This window comes from Takifugu rubripes, chromosome 11 (genome assembly GCF_901000725.2).
Source record: "Takifugu rubripes chromosome 11, fTakRub1.2, whole genome shotgun sequence".
Classification (NCBI taxonomy): Eukaryota; Metazoa; Chordata; class Actinopteri; order Tetraodontiformes; family Tetraodontidae; genus Takifugu; species Takifugu rubripes.
Genome location: NC_042295.1, coordinates 12,502,473 through 12,521,102, shown reverse-complemented (window position 1 = coordinate 12,521,102; position 18,630 = coordinate 12,502,473). Strand labels below are relative to the sequence as shown.

Here is an 18,630-nt window from a genome sequence, read left to right as displayed (position 1 = left end):
ACTCACAAGATGCTGCGATCCTCCTTGAGTGGTGGGTGCGAACTATAAAAACTCCCCCTCTGGGTCTTGTCCCGTTACTCTGAGACTGAGAGTGTAGCTGAGAAATAAGAGATGAAGCTCTTTTTCATAGCTGCTTTCGCACTCTTTGTGCTTTCCATGTTTGACAAGGCCGACTCATCAGCTTATGATAAAATAGTTGCCCACAGTCGCATCAGGGCAAGGAAAGAAGGGTAAGCTCACAAATATTTTACACTTACCTAATTATTATTTGGATTTTGTATTTATTCTTGGGATGAGGGTATGTTTTTGGTACCTCATTTGAATGGATGCACTTATTTTTTTCTTATTTTCCTGTAAGTTTACCTATTTTGCATAATTATAATTTGTTCATCTTGCTTTTGTCCCTCAGACCAAATGTCTGTGCGCTTCAGCAAGTCATGGGAACCAAGAAGTACTTTAGTACCTGTCGTAACTGGTACAATAAGTCCATCTGTGGAAGAAAAGCGTAAGTCTGTTGTTTTTTCATTTCATTTGGCTTATTTGAAAGGAAGAAAAAACGTTATAATTAGCCAAAATTTTCAATGTTTTAGATGCAATCGTGTTTTTTATTTGAATCTTTTTGTGTCTAACGTGTGGTGCTTTCAGTGAAACATATGATGTTATTAATTAAGGAAAAACTAACATATGGAAACCTCTAAAAACCCAGTTCAGGCCTCTGGTTTTCCTAACTCAGAAAGACTTTTGTCAGTGAACGCCACAGTGGTGAACCACTGGTTTCAGGAAATGATGTGAATGCATGGAAAAATGCTCAACCCCAATCTTTCTGGACCAGCTCTTTTTTTTCTGCCATTGTTTCAGCACGCTCAGCACTTTTGTGTTGAGACATGCCAACAGTACAGACTGTCTCCCTCTCATACAGAAATGTATCTTCCCAAGTGTAACTTGCGTAAACAGACTATTAATCATGAATGCACTCAGCTCATATATCTGACCGTAGAATCAATCATAAGAGAGCTGAGTCGAGGATACTGGATTACGTGATTAACGCCCACATGTGCTTGTATAAATGAGGATATAACATTCCAGATTTTTTGATTATATGAACAAAGTTGGTTTTTTGGGGTTTTTTTTAAGATCAATCAATCTTGCTTACAAGTTCATTATATAATTGAAACCAAGTTGCCATAATTCTAAGTGGAAAACCTGATTTTATAAAGGCGCTGACGAGTCAAATGTTTCCAATGACATGGCCAGACACAAACCCTCAATGTGGGAGGGCAGTGGAGCAATGGTTCTGCTGACTCTGCTCCAGTGGGACCCAGTTGATCTCATCGCAATCCCTCCAACCCCATTCAACCTCCATTTGGATACAGCTGTTGTTAGGGCGGTGGGGTAGGTGGGTGGGGGGTGTAGTTAGCCACGGCCCAGAAGCCTCCATCTGCCTCTGCTCTGTCTGAAAAGAACAATAATCCTTTGGAGGCTTTTTAGTGGTGCACGGATGTTAGACCATTTGAGGGGAAATGTCAAAAATGTGTGCAAGTGCTGGAAAATGGAAATAACACCTTTTAGGGGTGTTTAAGTTGGCTGACTGGGGTGGTAGGGACCCTTTTATTTGAATACTCAGAGTTTTACTATCCTCTGCAGGCCTGGGGAAGACTATACTTCCTGCATGTTTATCCTAAACAGCATCAACATCGCCGTCATTTGTGTCTAATTTATCTAAACACAATCACAACAATCTATTCTCTGAATTATACAAATTGTTTCCAGATTAGTTCAACAGACCATAAAACCACATGCATTGTGTCAACAGGTCCCCAGGCCAGAATCCTGGTGTTTCTGTGCACAAGTAGATGCCAAATAAAGTTCTAATTGAGCTTCAAAGTGGAGGTCTTGGTGATATAAATCTACTACTGTAATGGTAGTTCGCTAAAATAATCCAGGCACTCCTTCCATTAAGGTTTGGTTTACAATGCTGGATTAAACGGTTTCTTTGGGAAATGAGATGAGATAATAGCTGACATCTGGAACCACTGAATGCCCGAGAGTGAGGCCAGAAAACAATTCAGCAAAAAAGAAAAATGATTAAATCACACTTTGACAGCTTTATTGAAAGTATTACTGTTTAATGCTTATTTGAGATCATACTTACAGTGGTGACGGCTGTGTTTCACAGGACGGTGCTTTATGAATGCTGCCCCGGGTACATGAAGCTGGAGGGCATGCATGGATGCCCTGCAGGTATGTTGCATAAAGAGCAACAATGTGGTCACATCCTCCAGCTGTCGAGCAGCTGTGGGACCACATTAAACTCTTTTTACCTGCACACTTTAAAAACGGCAATATATTGACGTGCAGACAGACATATAATAATTCTTATTTTCGTAATGTCTCAGTGGCCCCAATCGACGATGTCTACGGCACTCTGGGTGTGGTGAAAGCCACATCAACCCAAAGGTATTCTGAAATTTCCAAGCTAAGGCCGGAGATCGAGGGGTCCGGCTCCTACACTTTCTTTGCCCCATCTAATGAGGCCTGGGACTCTTTAGATGACGTGAGTCAAGAACAAGGCAACACTGAATCGATACGTCATGTTTGTGTGGTTGCAATATCTCAATTTTTCCGAACAGACAATGAAAAATGCACTGGTCAGCAACGTGAACGTGGAGCTCTACAACGCGCTGCATTATCACATGTCCAAAAGACGTCTTTTAACCAAAGATCTGAAGAACGGAATGACGGTCCCTTCGATGAACCTGGACCTTGACCTCTACATCAACCATTACCCCAATGGGGTGGGTACACTCACTCTTATTATGGCAGTAATTCCACTGTAGTGTTACCCTCGTTTGTGCTGTAATGATCGATATACGCAGGTGGTGACAGTCAACTGTGCCAGGATTATCCACGGCAACCAGGTTGCAACCAATGGAGTCGTGCATGTGATTGACCGTGTTATCAGCGCTGTTGGAAACACGATCCAGGATGTTATCGAAAATGACGATGAACTTTCAACCTTGAGCGTGAGTATGAATTACCTGCCCATTCAGGGTTAGAGGGGAAGATTAATTATTTTTGACTGACTTGAAGAGTCTCGAGGTGGTTTCTGTGTGCATATTAAAGTTTATTCCACTTATTGGGGTAAAAATATAGGATGTGGCTCAAAGTGCTGGCGTCTTGGAGAAGTTGGGTCAACCGGGACAATACACTCTATTCGCCCCCACCAACAAGGCCTTCGAGGGTTTGGGCCAGGAAGTTTTGGAGCGACTTCGGGGCGACAAGGGCGCTCTCAAAGGTAAAACAAGCGGTCAAAAAGATTACCAGATGACCTTTAGAACTTGGCAGCCCGAAGACATTATAGCACACTCATCAACAAATTGAGCGACTCATGAGTTTGTGTGTTTACATGTTGTGTTGGATAATCATTGACCATTTCAGCAGAAGTGTTTTGTGTTTCATGTTATAAACTTCACAGGTCATAACTTCTGCAAGAAACACAAACTGGAATCTGTTGATCCCAGAAGGTTGAAATTGAAGGCAGGAAACAGCTACTTTATAGTGTAACACAGTCAACGTGACGCATCTCCTTCAGTGTTAGCTAACAGCTTGCATATGTTACGACAACATATCCCTTCCAAGACAAACAAAACCTTTAAACTCAAGTCTTCTCAAGGACCCACAGGATCCAAAGGATCTTGAGGTTGGAAGGTTATAATAGCCCCCCCGCGTATTGTAATTCGAGAAAGAACCTTAAAGAATAAAAGTATATTATATTTTATGTGTCACCCTTGCAAGAGACTGACTGGTGTCCAATCCAAACCAACAAAGTTTCCTTCGTACATTGTACCTAAACAACTGTGGTTGAAACATTCTCTTGTTTTCATTTTCAGCTCTTGTTAATTTCCACCTCCTGGACTCAGTCCAGTGCTCCGAGGCCATCATGAGCGGGACCTCTTACGAGACTATGGAGGGCAGCAATGTTATAATTGGCTGTGATGGCGAAAGCTTAACTGTGAATGGCATCAAGATGGTGCTGAAAAAGGACATTGTCACCACCAATGGAGTCATCCACCTCATTGACAAAGTGCTCATGCCAGACTCAGGTTGGATATTGTTCACCTTTTAGGTATTTATATGAATTTTCATGGAGTCCAGATTTCAATGGTTTCAATATTTTCTGTACCATTTCAGCTAAGCAAGTGATGGAACTAGTGGGAGATTCCCAGTCGACTTTCCGTGACATGGTGGCTCAGTTGGGCCTTTCTAGTGCAATGAGACCAAAGGCTGAGTATACTTTACTGGCTCCCCACAACGATGCCTTCAGTGGTAGGTCTAATCATTAAACCATTGAAAGTCAGCCTTTTCTTTCCCTCCCCACCACCTCAACATTAATCATGATGGCTCCCCTTACATGCCCACTCACAAGTGGAATGAATTTTAATGGATTCTGAAGTCATTTTGTAACTCCGTATAAAGTTAACAATAGGAATAAATATTACAAAGCCAATATAGGCATTTACATATTATAGTGTTACCAATAAAACCACTGTTAACTCTTTAGATGAGGTCATGTCCAAGGATCAGAGGCTGCTCAGGATTCTCCTGGAGAACCACATCCTGAAAAATAAAGTTGTCCTGGGAGAGTTGTACAATGGCCAGCATCTGGAGACAATTGGAGGCAAACTTTTGAGGGTCTTCATCTATCGCACAGTACGTCCGCTCCTCTCAAGTCCTGCCCAGAAACGATGACAGGCTCCAGGGAAACACATGCTCCGTCCATTACTTGCCGCCACACTTGTCGTCATGCAATTCAGCTATGGCGTTTGATGGCTTTGGCATTAACTTGGCATTTATTACGGCAGGCTGTGTGCATCGAGAACTCCTGTCTGATCAGGGGCAGTAAAGAGGGAATCAATGGAGCCCTTCACATCACAAAGACTCTGCTGAAACCATCCGAAAAAACCATCTATGAGATTCTGATGGAGAACGGGAGGTTCAAGTAAGTCCCCTGATATGCTGTAGTTAAAAATGTTGGTATCCAAAGCCAGATTTTCAACATTCTGTAGGTTCTTGTCATGTTTCTGTCACCAAACCCAGCATTTACTTTGTCTGTGTTGCAGGATCTTTTTGTCCCTGATGGAAGCCGCTGAAATGACTGACCTGCTGAAACAGGAGGGGGATTTCACCCTGTTTGCCCCAAGCGATGAGGCTTTTGCTGGCTTAACACAGAGTGATTTAACCTTGTTGAAGAGTAGGTGCTCTTTCTTCTCTTAGCATGTTTCTTTAAATAGTTTAATTATTTAATGTCATTTTTATTAATTGTTTTTTAGGTGACATAACTGCCCTCAGAACCATCCTTCTGTATCACTTCAACAAAGGGATTTTCATTGGAGGAGGTTTGGAAAATGGGGTTACAAACCTTTTCAAGTCTCTCCAGGGCAACAACATTAAAGTCATCTTCGTAAGTGGAGCAAGACCAGCCATCACTCACATCCAGCAGCATTCTTTCAGCTGTGCTTAAAGGGATAGTCCCTAAAAAACAAAAATCGCTGATTCTCCGCTCTGATTGTGGTTTGCAAACCCTCATTTTGACCTTTTTTGGCCTTTTTATCCCTCAGGCAAACAAGACAATGCAAGTGAATTCTCTTCAAATCCCAGAATCAGATATAATGGGAAAAAATGGTGTCATCCATTTTGTGAACCACATCTTATATCCAGGGGGTAAATGTTTCCATCTCTGTGATTATAAATGTATTGCCCTTGCAATTATTAAAACCCAAACTGACCATGCTTCCTTCCAGATATCCCCGTTGGAAGCCAGAGTCTCCTCAGTCTGCTGAGGAAGATGATCACCAACATACAAATCAAGGTACAACAAAACTTGACCACAAAACGTCAACAGATTTAATTGTCACTTTTGTTTAAACACACAATTTATTTCCCTCGGTCTCTTCCTAAAACCCATGGAACAGATGATGTCGTCACCCACAAAAGTCATCTTTTATTTTTCCATTTAGCCTCCCACATGTATTAATTGCAGCTTTCCTATTGATTCCACAATTTAGTTGACATGAATCCTTACCCCCTCATTTCTTTCAGTACATTTCTGGTTACAAATATCAAGAAATTCCGCTTACCTTTTTAAGTAAGTAATAATTACGTATATTCTGGTATTATCATACTTGTGTTTTGATCACCATTATGTCCCTCACTGTCATTAACGACTGTTTTTTCCTGTGGTTATAACTAGAGAGGACCGTCACTCGGTTCGTCCAGGAAGGTACAGTTTAAGTGCATTCTACTGCTTTATATTAGCTAATAAGAAAATGGTCGTGTGTTTTACAATGGATCTCGTCTTCTTTGGCAGTTCCTGATGTAACCAAATTCACGAGAGTTGTTCAATCAAAGCCCACTTTCACCAAGTTGACCATCGAAGGGATCGAAGAACCATCCATCACTGAGATCACCAGGCTCGTCCAAGGTATGTGTTTATTGAGATAATTACAATTCCCCGTAAGATGATTTATCATTCTGCATTTTTAATAATGGTGTCATTTACAGGGCCCCAGTATTCATCCAGTGCTGGTATCTCCACAGTCAAAGTGGAAGGTTAGACGAAGAATATAATTATGAAATTAAATCTGAGGATATTCCTATTTATTGTTATTTTCCGGGCTTATAGAGTATAAACTATTTTATTTCTAATCATTGTAGATCGCAGCTCAAGCAGAACTAGTACCCGAACCAGGTAAATCATATACCCTTCTGCAGTAACACAACACTACTTTAATCATAGTGACCCAGGAGGCCAAAGCTCCAGAGCAAAATGCCTCAGATCTTTTGGGCCTCCCCACAAGCAGAGCAGTTTTTTTCACAGTAGTCATGCAGCAGCCATCATCTCTGCATGTGTAAAATGTGTCAGAGGAAAGATTTAACGCCTGCTGTCTTGGAAGGGGAGTCCTACGACTTCCCATGCATGTGTCTGCTGTGACAACGCTCGAGTGAACGTCGCATTCGCTCTTGATACGCCTGCAGCAGCTGCTCATGTGGATAATATTTCAACTCTCTTTTCCATCCCAGCAGCCACCTGTTGGCTCCCAGTGTGTAACTTATCATCACTGTCTGCTATGCTGAGTTTAGGCCTCTGTTGTGTCGCATATTGATCCGTCTGCATGTTCATCTTTTTTTTTTTTACCCCCCCCAGATGGTAACATGAGGAGAGTGATGGAATCAGCAGGAAATGTGACCACTGCAAACACCCAGAGAGACTCGTTCTAGTTATACATTACAGAAGATGAAATGAACTGTAATAAATTCATCTGAAATAAATAAAACTCAATGGTGCTCTGAATGTATCTCTTGTGTACGTTGTCTAAAAAGACGCTTGTAAAAAGGACTCAAACATTTCAGCAGCCTTTAAGGAACAAACAGACAGATAATCCTTTTAATGTGCACCAGTTAAGTAGCAATAAAACATCCATTTCTGCTATTCTTATTTCTGCTTGAGTTAAATGTTAAGAAATTTTACTAGCTTAGCATGCTAAAATATAGGAAAGGTATTTCAGATTTTTCCTACTACTGTATAAGTTCAAGTGTTTGTGTGGACCTTGATGCTCCAGTGTTTAGTACAATCTATTCACAGTAGAGGAGTTCTGTTTTTATACTTTACTTCAGCTATTTGGGGAGATGCATTTTAGAGTGTGTAGTCACAGTTAGGTACAGTACACATTTCCTTGTTCATCTGACATTTTCTCTCAAATTCAATAGTTTTCAAAATCATGCTGTTCTTTTCTTATGGACAATGTATGGTTTTAATTAAAGTCTAACTGATTTGATGTTTCATTTTTTTTATTCGTTAAAGTAAATACAATGTGGATATCTGTGGTTTGAAGTCCAGCAGTAGTTTAATATTTTAGGAACTGGCGTATTCAAAAACATTACAAATTTAAAAAAAAATGACTGTATACAGCAGAACATAATTACCATGCTGAAGGTTTTCACTGAAAATGTAAAACACTTTCTCCATTTTCATGGGCACTGCAGAGTTAAATGACAATCATTTAGCAACTGTCAATAATAGACTGCAGTTCACAGTGTTTAATTTCCTAGTTTCCTGTTGGTCGCTCGCACCATTCTGGCTACAATATTATCATGTTAACTGAGCAATTATTGATGTAACCTTCCCGTTTTGTTATCCATAATTACACTAACTTGCATTGCAGCAATGTCTGCATCAATAAACACATTCCACAATTCAGTAAGCACTTTGGTGTTTAGTAGCCAAACAACTATTTAGTAAACGCCAGTGCTGATTTAAAAATGACAGGCTTGTTTTGACAGATTCATTTGTGCACTACATAATGAATATACTGCTTTATAAAAAGATGTGACCCCACGTAACCCCCATCCTCCCATCAGTATGCACTGTATCAGCGATTCAGGCTTTAATACTGGTTCTTAAACCAATAAATGGACTTCAGACATTCGTTGTCCATTAGCGCAGGGGGAGCCGTTCTTTGCCAGAGTTTTCTAAATACATCCTGATTTTATGTTGCCTGAGGTGTTCTTGTAGGGACTTATACCTGTCTGGTTTTGGAGGCACATGAATAAAAGCTTCTGATGCAGTTGTCAGGACACGCTCTTTAAAGGCAGCTGTGAATCTAGAACAGACATTTTTTTCAGCCCTGAGACAAACTCAGCAAAGAGTTTTCCCCCAAAACATCAGCTAAGTTGTTCAGTAAAGACCAAATGATCCCCTCCCTTATTGAGGTAATATTTGCTTTTGAAACGCTTTAATAACCAGCATCTAATCCTGTTTTTTTGCTGTAAAACAACCCCCCCCCCCCCCCCCCCCCCGCCGCCGCCGTACAGACGGGCTGATTCATAAGTTGTGATGCCACAAACTGACAGAATCTCCAGGGATCATTTTTATTGCACACTCAGTAATAATAATATGTTCATCAGCCAGTTTATTTGCTGTTTTGGCCAGGTTTTTTATTGATTCACAATATTCCTATGTAATGAATAAAACCTCAGTTATTTAGCTTCCCCAAAACTTGCAGACTCAGCATTTTATTCGCTCACACAAGTGAGAAATAACATCTCACATATTTTAATTTGTTTGTCTGCCTGTGTCAGTCTGGACTGTCAGAGAATATTAAGTTTATACAGTATTAAGTGCCTAAAGCGTTTTTACCTAAGCCAAGGACGTTAGGTGACAACACTTTTTTTCTTATTATTACTGTATTAGCAATAAAGATATCTGACTTTTAAATTGCTGACATTAAAAAAGGGGCTTCATGCTGCTTACAAGCATCAACTGGATTTATAAAGTTTATACAATAATTACATTTCACTAGACTCACAGTACATTTATTATGGAGAAACTTCTATTAATGTCTGCTGAATTTCATGATGAACAAAATGGTGTTTACTAGAAGTAAATAAGCAGAGTAATATAAATAAAATAAAAGCACATTAAATAGAGATAAATGGTTTTTGGTGTTGGATTAAACTATTTTCTAAGAAGCTGCAGAGAGATACTTGATGTGTGGGCCAACGAGGGATCTATAACACTGAAAAAAAAATAGTTTATCTACCACGGGAATGTGGATTTTAGAGAATGATGATGAAATGTGATTCTCAGTGTTTCCTCTTTCAAGGTAGTGCGTCAGTTTGTTTGACTTTTTCCTGCACAGAACAAAAATGGCATTATGTCTTGCTGATTTTGACATGAGCTGCATGACGTTGTTTTACTTTCTTTGTGGTCTCAAGGAGTTCTGGTATGATCTTAAACTGAACATTCTTCTTTTACCATCCCTGTGAACACTTTTATTGGCCAGCGGTGTCATAACGTTGTATTTTAACTGGACATTTATTGAGCTTAGCTCTCGGCTTGAGTCATGGCTTGGAAAATCTGCAATATTATGTATTAAAGAGATGTGTTTTGATTACAGGGACAGGGTTTATTCTTCATTCATTTTGCTTATTCCAAATGTACAGAATGTTCAGTACATAAAAACATAGAACGCTGGTTTTTAGGCAATCTGCCAAGAAGACTGAGATGATATACATCTGGTGCAGGAGTTTGAAGACACTATTCCTTGGATCCTGGAGGATCAGTTCGCTGGTGGCCAGTTGGACTTCTTTATGCCTTTTTGTGGGAGTCAGGAGCCACGTGGAAGGGATTCCCTGTTTTCACGGTGTAGTTTTCTGGTCGGCACAGCTGCTGACTTGGACCAGTGCTTGTAATCACTCATGGGAGAGAAAGCTCATTTCAACTATTCTATTTTAAAATACGGGTATTTGGGGGATTTTCTACAAGCTGCTGCAAGTGCTGCATAAATTCAGGGGCCAAGTGCATGAAAACATTTTAATAAACGTGAATCAACCTCACCGGGTTTTGGTTTTAAAGCTAAATTATGTCATTAGTATTAATATCTCTCGTTTTGGAAGTCGTCAGCCGGCAGAGTTTGAAGAGGATTAACTACAAGATGTTCACTAACTTCATGAGACAAAATGCTTCCAAATAAATGTTTCTCTTTCCATTGGAGTATTTTCTCAGTGCACGGGTGAGTGGTTACAGCAACCGTAGATCACTATAATCTTGTACAGGCTATTTCATTTAATGCTGAGATGAGAAATGGAGTTGATGAATTTCTTTGTCTGTGTTGGCAAACGGAGCACAACCAGCGTCCCTGCTCCAAAGGACTGCTGCGCTGCGCTAAGGCAAGGGCTGAAACCGGCATGTAAACACTCCGCTGCCACGTATTTAACAATGAAAACCATACCACTGAGGTTTTTATGTCTCCATAATTACAAAAGGCTCAATTGGGGTTTTTGCCCCCCCGAATATGGTGGTGGATCACATAAAGATGCTGCGTTCAAACTGAAATTCTAATCCCTCATCCAGACGATTCAGGATGGTCTGGCACTCAGAAGAAACACACCATATTTGAAGGGAGGGTTGTTTTTGTCGTGACTCGAGGGAACATTTTGGATTCAAGCTGGAAATGTGGCTGTTGGGATGAGATGGAAGCAAGTATTGCAGTAATGAGATGATTCTATGTTTGTGCAGTTCCAGTCCTTGAAAGAAAGAATACAAATGTACGAGGTATGTCTGAGTATATGTGTGCTTTTGGCCATCTGATAAATCCACTCTTCTGGTTCTGCAGCTCTGAAGTGATCTGTATGTGCAGAGCATGTGAAAACAGGCAGAGATCAAACCCAAGGTTTCATCCTCATTTTGGAATTCCTACGGAAACTCCGATGTCTGCTCAATTACGGTACTTCCATGAGTTTATGGGAAACATACCAAAGTTAAAAGCATGTGATGTCATTTGCAAAAGTCTCCGGAGGTGAAAAGCTGATACACGCAGCGCCGTCAGGTAACAAAGGTGGGGCGTGGGGGGAGGTGGGGGCGTGGGGGGAGGTGGTCCTTGATTGCTTCAGGCGAAGAGGTTTTTACGGCCGAGTGATTTATTGGAGACAATTTAAAAACAACAACCAAAAAACAGTAATAGAGGGCACTTTAAAACTACCTTCATGTTTCACCCCCACCATTTACCCCCCCTTCCCCCTTCCCCTTTCCATATTTAGTAAACTTTCAAACAGATGCTGCTATAAAAGTGAGGGCAGAGTGTTTTTCCAGATATCACGGCCTCGTGTCACATGAGCTGTCAAGGGTCCTGGACTTAGAAGAGAGCAGGATGTCTCTGCTCATAAATCACAGGGCATGGAAAGTTTTACTGGTGACTCTGATCCCAGTCCTGCTCCGTTCATCTATCAGTGGGAGGCAACTTTGTTCTTCAGCTTCCTGTAACTAATGATGATGACGACAGTCGCGAAATGTGATCATTTTCATGCTAATATCAAAATGTGAATTTGGTCATGAAGTTGATATTCAGTGAAGCTCTGGATAAACAGAAATGTTCCATTAACAGTGCTTGATTAAATGTGCTGCATGATTGCTTTGTTTTTAAATTTCTCTTTGAATTAAAGGTGAGTTCTGAGCATGAGACCGCACACAGCATTGAGACATATACAAAAGATCATCTGAGTGGCAACATTTTCCATCTTAGAGGAGAAAACGCTGGTGCCTGGAGGAAAAACTGACTCAATTGTCTAACTTCCATGTACAGATTTTTCGGCCTGAGCAGACAGACACATGTCGGACAGACACATGTCTGTCTGCAGTAATTCAGACTGGTTTCCATTAGTAAGACAGGACAGCTGACCTGGTTTCAAACAGGAGATGTTTTGTTATAATCGTCCCTGTCACGATGATACACTCCGACACATGGATTAAAATTGAACATGCGTGTGCGTGTGTTGAATTCATTTGGCCTGTTTTCTTAAGAAATGGATGAACATGATTACTTGGCTGAGTTTGGCAGGAAATTGGTGACGCTGCTCTTGTTTATCACATGCCTTTCCTCAGGGTCATAGACAAACAGGACATGATGCAGGAACTGGCAACACTTAAAAAGAATAAATTAGGATATGGACGATGATAAAAGAATGATTTCGTGAGAGGATTTGCAGTGCTGATTTTTATTTTCTGTTTTCATTTTCACTTAGGCCCATGAGCAGAAATAGGCAAACTTAATACAACATTTCTCCCTCTGTGTATTTGTAATTACTTTCATAATCTGAGTTTAAATGTGTGCCTTATGACAGCTGAAAGGGTTTCAGCTATAGATAGATAGATAGATAGATAGATAGATAGATAGATAGATAGATAGATAGATAGATAGATAGATAGATAGATAGATAGATAGATAGATAGATAGATAGATAGATAGAACAAAATCCTCATCATCTTCTACTGCAATAAGGTGATTGTATAATCTTGTGAATAATTAGTTCGTTTAATAAGGCGTTGCAGTTTTAAAGTTTTAAAGTATCATAAGTTGCTGATGACTTTTAACATGAATATTGACTGTTCTCTGGCGGTCAAAATGTGAAATTACAACAGATCAAGTTGCAGTATGATAACTTTCAGCGCTTCCGCTTTTCTTTTAATAAAATAAAGCTATGCGAATTTTATTTTGAAATTCAACATGAAAACATCCTGTTTAAAGTCCTACAACTTCTAACAGACAGTGCTGGGGAGCTGTGAGAGGCGTTATCCACCACGAACGGAACACAGCCTTATTTAGAGACGGTTGCTGAATGCCCTCGCAGATTTGTTTTAAAAGGGGGCATCGAACTATCTTGTTTGGCAGCCAAAACACAGCAAACTGACCTCGGAGTTCTGTCGTTCAGTGGGGTAAGCGCACTTACCCCTAGCTAAAATGAGCTAATGCTAACTACGTAACAATACGTGCGTTCTCAGAATGATTTCGATTTAATCCCTCTCAGAATAATTACTCCGAATTAGACTGTAACACAAGGACTTTAGTGTCAGGTCGTGAACAAAGATGTATTCTTCGAAACAAACTTAATCTGTCTTGAACTGTTCAGTTTGTCATTAGAGAAATACGGACATAATTGAGGTTACTGTCTGGAAAGAGAATCCATACACTATATTATATTACACTATTACACTACTTTTAAAGTAGTAATTTTGCTTATAAATGCCAGTATTGCACAATGTATTTAACTTGTAGATTCGTTTAATGTCTCATTCCATAGGTAATGGAGCAAGCCAAACAAGATGCCTTTGACAATGCCAGACTTGAGGTGATCAAAGATGGTTATGACCGGGCTTTTGAGTGCATTAATAAAGCACTGACCGCAGATGAAGCTGGGGACAAGACACGGGCTCTGGGCCTCTACAAACGAGGGCGGCAGCACCTTCTCAGAGCCATCTCTGTGCCTTCTCGGGGGGAAGAATGCGTTGGTAGCTCCTGGGAATCAGCCAGACAGATGCAGCAGAAGATGCAGGAGACGCTGAACAACATTACAACTCGTCTGGCTGTGTTGGAGACCAGCGTTGAGGTGGGTGCAACAAGTGCGAGCGGTGTCTCTCGCCCAAGTGCCCCTGACATGTCTGCAGAGAGTCTCTACCCAACATTCCCCTCAAAAGCAATGCCGGAGAGGCCGGTGCCACCAAACCTACTGTCCCCAAGTAGCCAGCCAGCCGGAGCTGTAGGAGGAAGCACCAAAGGTCCTTCAACCACCAGACATCCGTTGGGTCTGGCTGAGCAGCCCCCAGTGTACTCCCCTCAGGCTGCAGACGGGCACCTGTCTATTTCATACGGAACAAACACAGGGGAAATGCCACTGGTTGGAAATGAGTTCTTCAGCCATACATCTAACTCAACGCCATCTCCCCAAAGTTTGTCTGAAGATGGAGAGGAGCTGCTTTACATCCCTCATGGTGTCCAGATATTCTTTGTCACCCCTGAAGGTCAAGTGAGTGCCCCGTCATACCCAGGCTACCTGCGACTTGTGAGGTTTACTAGCGATCACTCCGACAGAATGCCCAACCGACCACCAGCATTTCTGCAGGTAGGATGTTACTGATCATATGAATCAATAAATGCAACAGAAGTCTCTCCAAAGTGTTGTCGTTACCACTGTGCAATAGTTTAAAAAAAGCCAAAACAAACTCCTTTGGTCGGTTCATGGTGATATCAGCTGCAGAGTTAAATAACATGTGCACCACATGTGTTTGAAGTGCTCATCTGCATTATTGCAGACAAATAAATCACCATGTTTGGCACTTTGCCCTCAGCTCATGTACGGACGTTGTTTGCACGCTATATCAACCACCACATAGAAAGGCTTCGAGTGATAAGATTACAAATTACACTAGGCATCCGTGTCCCCATTATTCACGACAGGCTAATCTGTCCAGAGTGTGCTGATTTTAGCAGGTTTGTTTGCATTGTTTTCACTGAAATGATTGTTTGCCCTGCAGGATCATAAGACTGAAATTTGAATCATTATCAGGGACTTTCCTGGGTGATGTTGAAAGAGGATGACATCAGCCATTTCCATTGAGTGCATGTGATTAGCTACACCCTGCACGCAGTGTATGACCTTTAATCCAGTTAGATACAAACAAGTCGGAAGAGACAGTCGTCCGGTTTGTTTTCCGTTAGACGGCTTGCTATGCTGTACCAATCAGTCTTTTTCACCCAAAGTGAAATGAAAGAATCTTTCATTTTGTTTTTTGTTTTTTTTTCAAGCAGATTTTGATCAGATCTAATATAGCTCTTCCCAATTTCCCCCTATGAAATACACTGAAAATGTTGTGCAGACGCAATGTTTTAATCTCCATATGCAGCACCACTTATCACATTTGAATTGCATTTGCCATATTACTATCAGAATTATTTATTTTAACCTAATTTGCCTTCCGGCAGGTGTGTGACTGGCTCTATCCTCTCATGAAAACCTTTCCGGTGTTGCTGTGTAACACCGGGGTGTTCATGTTTCCGGATATGATGGCGCCGGCCCCAGGCTATTATTTGGGGGTTGTGCTCTCCGCTGAGCTACCTGCAGCAGACAGAAGGCTGTTCCAGGACCTGCTCACCCAGATGACGGATTTCAGGGTTCAGGTCGGTTTCAGTGAATAGTTCAATCAAAATCATGCACTAAACATTTCATTTCATTAAACTTTGATGAGCGAATTCCCCTGAACATTGTAACCCAAAAAAGCCAACATGTAGTGGGCTTTTTGGCTAAGCCACTTGTGCCATTGCGGCCAAGAGACACTTTTATTAGCCACCTGAGTGCCCTATTCACGTAAACAGTTTTTAGATTTAGTGCTGGGATACAATCCAAGGTAAGAGTTAATGCCTAAATGGTTCAGCTGTGTCTAATCTCGTGTGCTGTTTGGGTTTTTTAAGCAGAATCCAGAGTATTAATATGCAGCACCTCTGTAGCTGTTGCTTGAGAGGTTTCAACCAGAATTTTGTCTGTTGTGAAAGCACCGGTGTGCCTCTGCTGGCACACATCTTTAAGTTCCTTCAGCCTCAGCACTGTGGGGATTTGAGATGGGCAGCAGTGGAGATTTAATCAGTCTTAATGCGCTTACCTGCAGCCAAAGCAGGGCAACCTTATACTTTCAGCATAATGACAAAGACCGTGATGCAGGTACAGTTGCTGGGTCAGACCAACGCAGAACAGCTCATTTCTGACGGAGGCAGTTAGCTAGTTACCACCTCTGATGGATGTAATTCCCTATTGCAGAATTAGTGTTTCGAGTTCTGGGTCTTCGGAAGATACAATGCTCACAGCATAAAGGGAGGTTGTGCTCTGAAACATTTTAGAATGGCGCCGTGTTTGGGGACAACAAAAGGAGTGCTGTAATGAGAAAGAGAGAATAACAACTGGAGCTCTTGTTTGAAGGTTACTCAAAGGCAAACATCTGAATGGAGACAGCTCGGCTAGAAGAAAGAAGGGTTAAAAGAGTTTGACTGAGAGTAGGGTCTCATTTTCAGGCCAGGTTGTCTAGGTTTATTTTTACAGTAGCTAACTGATGTGTCTGTATCTTCAGGCTCCAGATGAAGCTGCAGAAAGTATTAATCTCAGTCAATCAGTGTCTGTTGCCACACCCGAGGAGACGGTGCCAGAGGAGACGGTACCTGAGGAGACAGAGGAGGAAAAGAACCTACCTGAGTGGAGTGAAAAGGTGGCAAGTGGGATTCTGACAGGTGAGGTCACACTGGATCTTGCACCAAAAATATGCTTCCATTTTTACTGTGGCATGTTTAAGAATCGTCTGTCAAACCTGGCATCCTTAACAGGCGCGTCCTGGCTTAAATGGGGCCTGGTTAAAGGAGCAGAGTATACAGGTGTGGCCATCCACAAAGGGGCATCCAAACTCCGAGAACACATCACTCCAGAAGATAAACCCACTCACGTCAGCCCCACGGTGACCAAAAGCCTCCATGTTGCCAAGCAGGCAACAGGAGGAGCTGTCAAAGTCAGCCAGTTTCTAGGTGACACAGTCAGCATGTTTATAATGGTGCAGTCTTTCACATTGAGCCCTGTAATTTACTAATGCTTTGTCATATCAGTGGATGGGGTGTGTGCAATAGCTGGCCACGTGGGCAAGGAGTTGGCGCCACATGTGAAAAAACACGGAGGTAAGCTCATCCCAGAGTCGATGAAGAAGGACAAAGATGGACGCTCTAACATGGACGGAGCCATGGTTGTGGCTGCCAGCGGAGTAGAAGGTAGAGTCAGTTTGCAGTTTTAGTGTTGAAGAGGAGCGCTAAACTTTGCTTAACAAATTTTATTTGACACATTTGGCCAGGATTTGCAGCAGTTTGGACGGGTTTGGAAGTTGCAGCAAAGAACATAACCACTAGCGTAGCAGCAGAGACCGTGACCACTGTTAAACACAAGTAAGTCTTCCTGTGAGGGCCAAAAGACTGGACAGAGACAATGTAGATCATATTGGGAAGGTTTTATATGTGTTACATGCAAATCTCAGGCATTACGCATAACAAAACCACATAGTCTCACTTTCCTACTTTACTTTTGCAGATTTAGGGGCCTTCAAAAGGCCTTTGACCCAGCTAATGAGGAGAAAAGTAATTTTCTCTGATTATACTCAACTATCACTAATCACAAGCATGACTAAAGTCTCTTTAACTGGCTCTTCCCTGTGTAGCCAAACACATCATCCTGCCTGTCATTAATTCTTTAGTTGCTTTTATTGAGGAAAAAAATGATGCAGATTACTGTATTGGGATTAGGATGTCACAATTTGAGCTGAATATAATTTCCCATTCTACCTACCAGAAATGACTTGGTTTCAAACTGAGCACATGCATGGGTGTAATCTTTGTCGCGTAGAGCATGACCTCATAATCCTTCTTGTTAATCGATCCCCCGAATGTTCTGTCTCCCCCCTTCCCCTCTCCCGATCTATCATCCAATCTGACATCTGATGAAGGTACGGAGCAGCAGCAGGACAAGCCACAGACCACGCTGTCAACTCTGCCATTAATGTTGGAATCACTGCCTTCAACGTTGACAACCTGGGTGTCAAAGCTGTGGTGAAACGGACTGGCAAGCAGACGGCAAAGGCCCTTTTAGAAGACTACAAGATCCAGGAAAAACCAGGCAAACAAGTGGAGAAATCTGACAAGTAGCCAGTAATCTGCCTCATTCCCGCAGCAATGCCTTAAAGCCTAAATGATTGTATCCCATCAGTTTGAATTTAATTTATAAACACTATTTATGAGAAGATATCTAATCTTGATACATTAATTCACTTCAGCACTTTGATTATGCTCTGATTAAGATTATATGAGTCAAATTAAAACATTTTGTTGCTTACACACTACCATCGACCTGTTGTTAGTAGGCAATTACATTAAACTGGGCTTCATGTACTGGGATAGTCAATACACTAAAGTCTGTCATGTTTAATATACGTGTGGATTAAAATACAAATAGGAAAGACTTTAAAGATGCATATTACCTGTTTTCTTTCTCAGAATTTTAACAACTGACCAATCAAATGGTTTGAACTATGCAGAGCTTTAAAAATGACATATAAATACTATAAAATATCTTTAATAAATATATTTCTATGCTGTTAATACAAGTTTGTTTTATTTTAATTTATTCCAAGCATCCTCTGGAATTTAGATGCCATCTCAAACCTGTCACAGACATTTTTTTGGTTATGTGAATGTGTCTGGAGACTCCACCAGCTGAATC

At 41.3% G+C, this 18,630-nt stretch overlaps 2 protein-coding genes across 4 annotated transcripts; both read left to right on the top strand.

Annotated features, from left to right (window-relative positions):
- Nucleotides 1-79: 79 nt before the first annotated feature.
- Nucleotides 80-7,836, top strand: postnb (periostin, osteoblast specific factor b). The gene is made up of 21 exons (XM_003968632.3): nt 80-230; nt 410-505; nt 2,177-2,241; nt 2,397-2,554; nt 2,631-2,795; nt 2,877-3,023; nt 3,154-3,295; nt 3,891-4,103; nt 4,192-4,326; nt 4,562-4,710; nt 4,863-4,999; nt 5,121-5,251; nt 5,331-5,461; nt 5,619-5,721; nt 5,802-5,869; nt 6,100-6,145; nt 6,251-6,280; nt 6,368-6,481; nt 6,562-6,609; nt 6,715-6,748; nt 7,205-7,836. The coding sequence occupies exons 1-21, from the start codon at nt 112-114 to the stop codon at nt 7,209-7,211; spliced, it is 2,238 nt and encodes a 745-aa protein (XP_003968681.2). The 5' UTR covers nt 80-111; the 3' UTR covers nt 7,212-7,836.
- Nucleotides 7,837-13,076: 5,240 nt separating this feature from the next.
- Nucleotides 13,077-18,376, top strand: spartb (spartin b). 3 transcript variants are annotated; one of them, XM_011608595.2, is made up of 9 exons: nt 13,077-13,270; nt 13,636-14,454; nt 15,315-15,509; nt 16,451-16,607; nt 16,701-16,895; nt 16,974-17,132; nt 17,213-17,303; nt 17,446-17,492; nt 17,858-18,023. In XM_011608595.2, the coding sequence occupies exons 2-9, from the start codon at nt 13,639-13,641 to the stop codon at nt 17,962-17,964; spliced, it is 1,767 nt and encodes a 588-aa protein (XP_011606897.2). In that variant the 5' UTR covers nt 13,077-13,270; nt 13,636-13,638; the 3' UTR covers nt 17,965-18,023. The 3 variants fall into 3 exon arrangements, with proteins under 3 accessions (XP_011606897.2, XP_011606896.2, XP_029700163.1); XM_011608594.2 differs by lacking the exon at nt 17,446-17,492 and having other exon boundaries at nt 17,858-18,376; XM_029844303.1 differs by lacking the exon at nt 17,446-17,492 and having other exon boundaries at nt 13,077-13,295; nt 17,858-18,376.
- The last annotated feature ends 254 nt before the right edge of the window (nt 18,377-18,630 follow it).

Coding starts and splice junctions, on each gene's coding strand:
- postnb (XM_003968632.3), top strand. CDS start 112: ATGAAGCTCTTTTTCATAGCTGCTTTCGCACTCTTTGTGCTTTCCATG. Junction 4,327..4,561: donor CCACAACGATGCCTTCAGTG/GTAGGTCTAATC, acceptor TTAACTCTTTAG/ATGAGGTCATGTCCAAGGAT. Junction 5,870..6,099: donor TCACCAACATACAAATCAAG/GTACAACAAAAC, acceptor CATTTCTTTCAG/TACATTTCTGGTTACAAATA.
- spartb (XM_011608594.2), top strand. CDS start 13,639: ATGGAGCAAGCCAAACAAGATGCCTTTGACAATGCCAGACTTGAGGTG. Junction 17,133..17,212: donor GGCTGCCAGCGGAGTAGAAG/GTAGAGTCAGTT, acceptor ACATTTGGCCAG/GATTTGCAGCAGTTTGGACG. Junction 17,304..17,857: donor GTGACCACTGTTAAACACAA/GTAAGTCTTCCT, acceptor CATCTGATGAAG/GTACGGAGCAGCAGCAGGAC.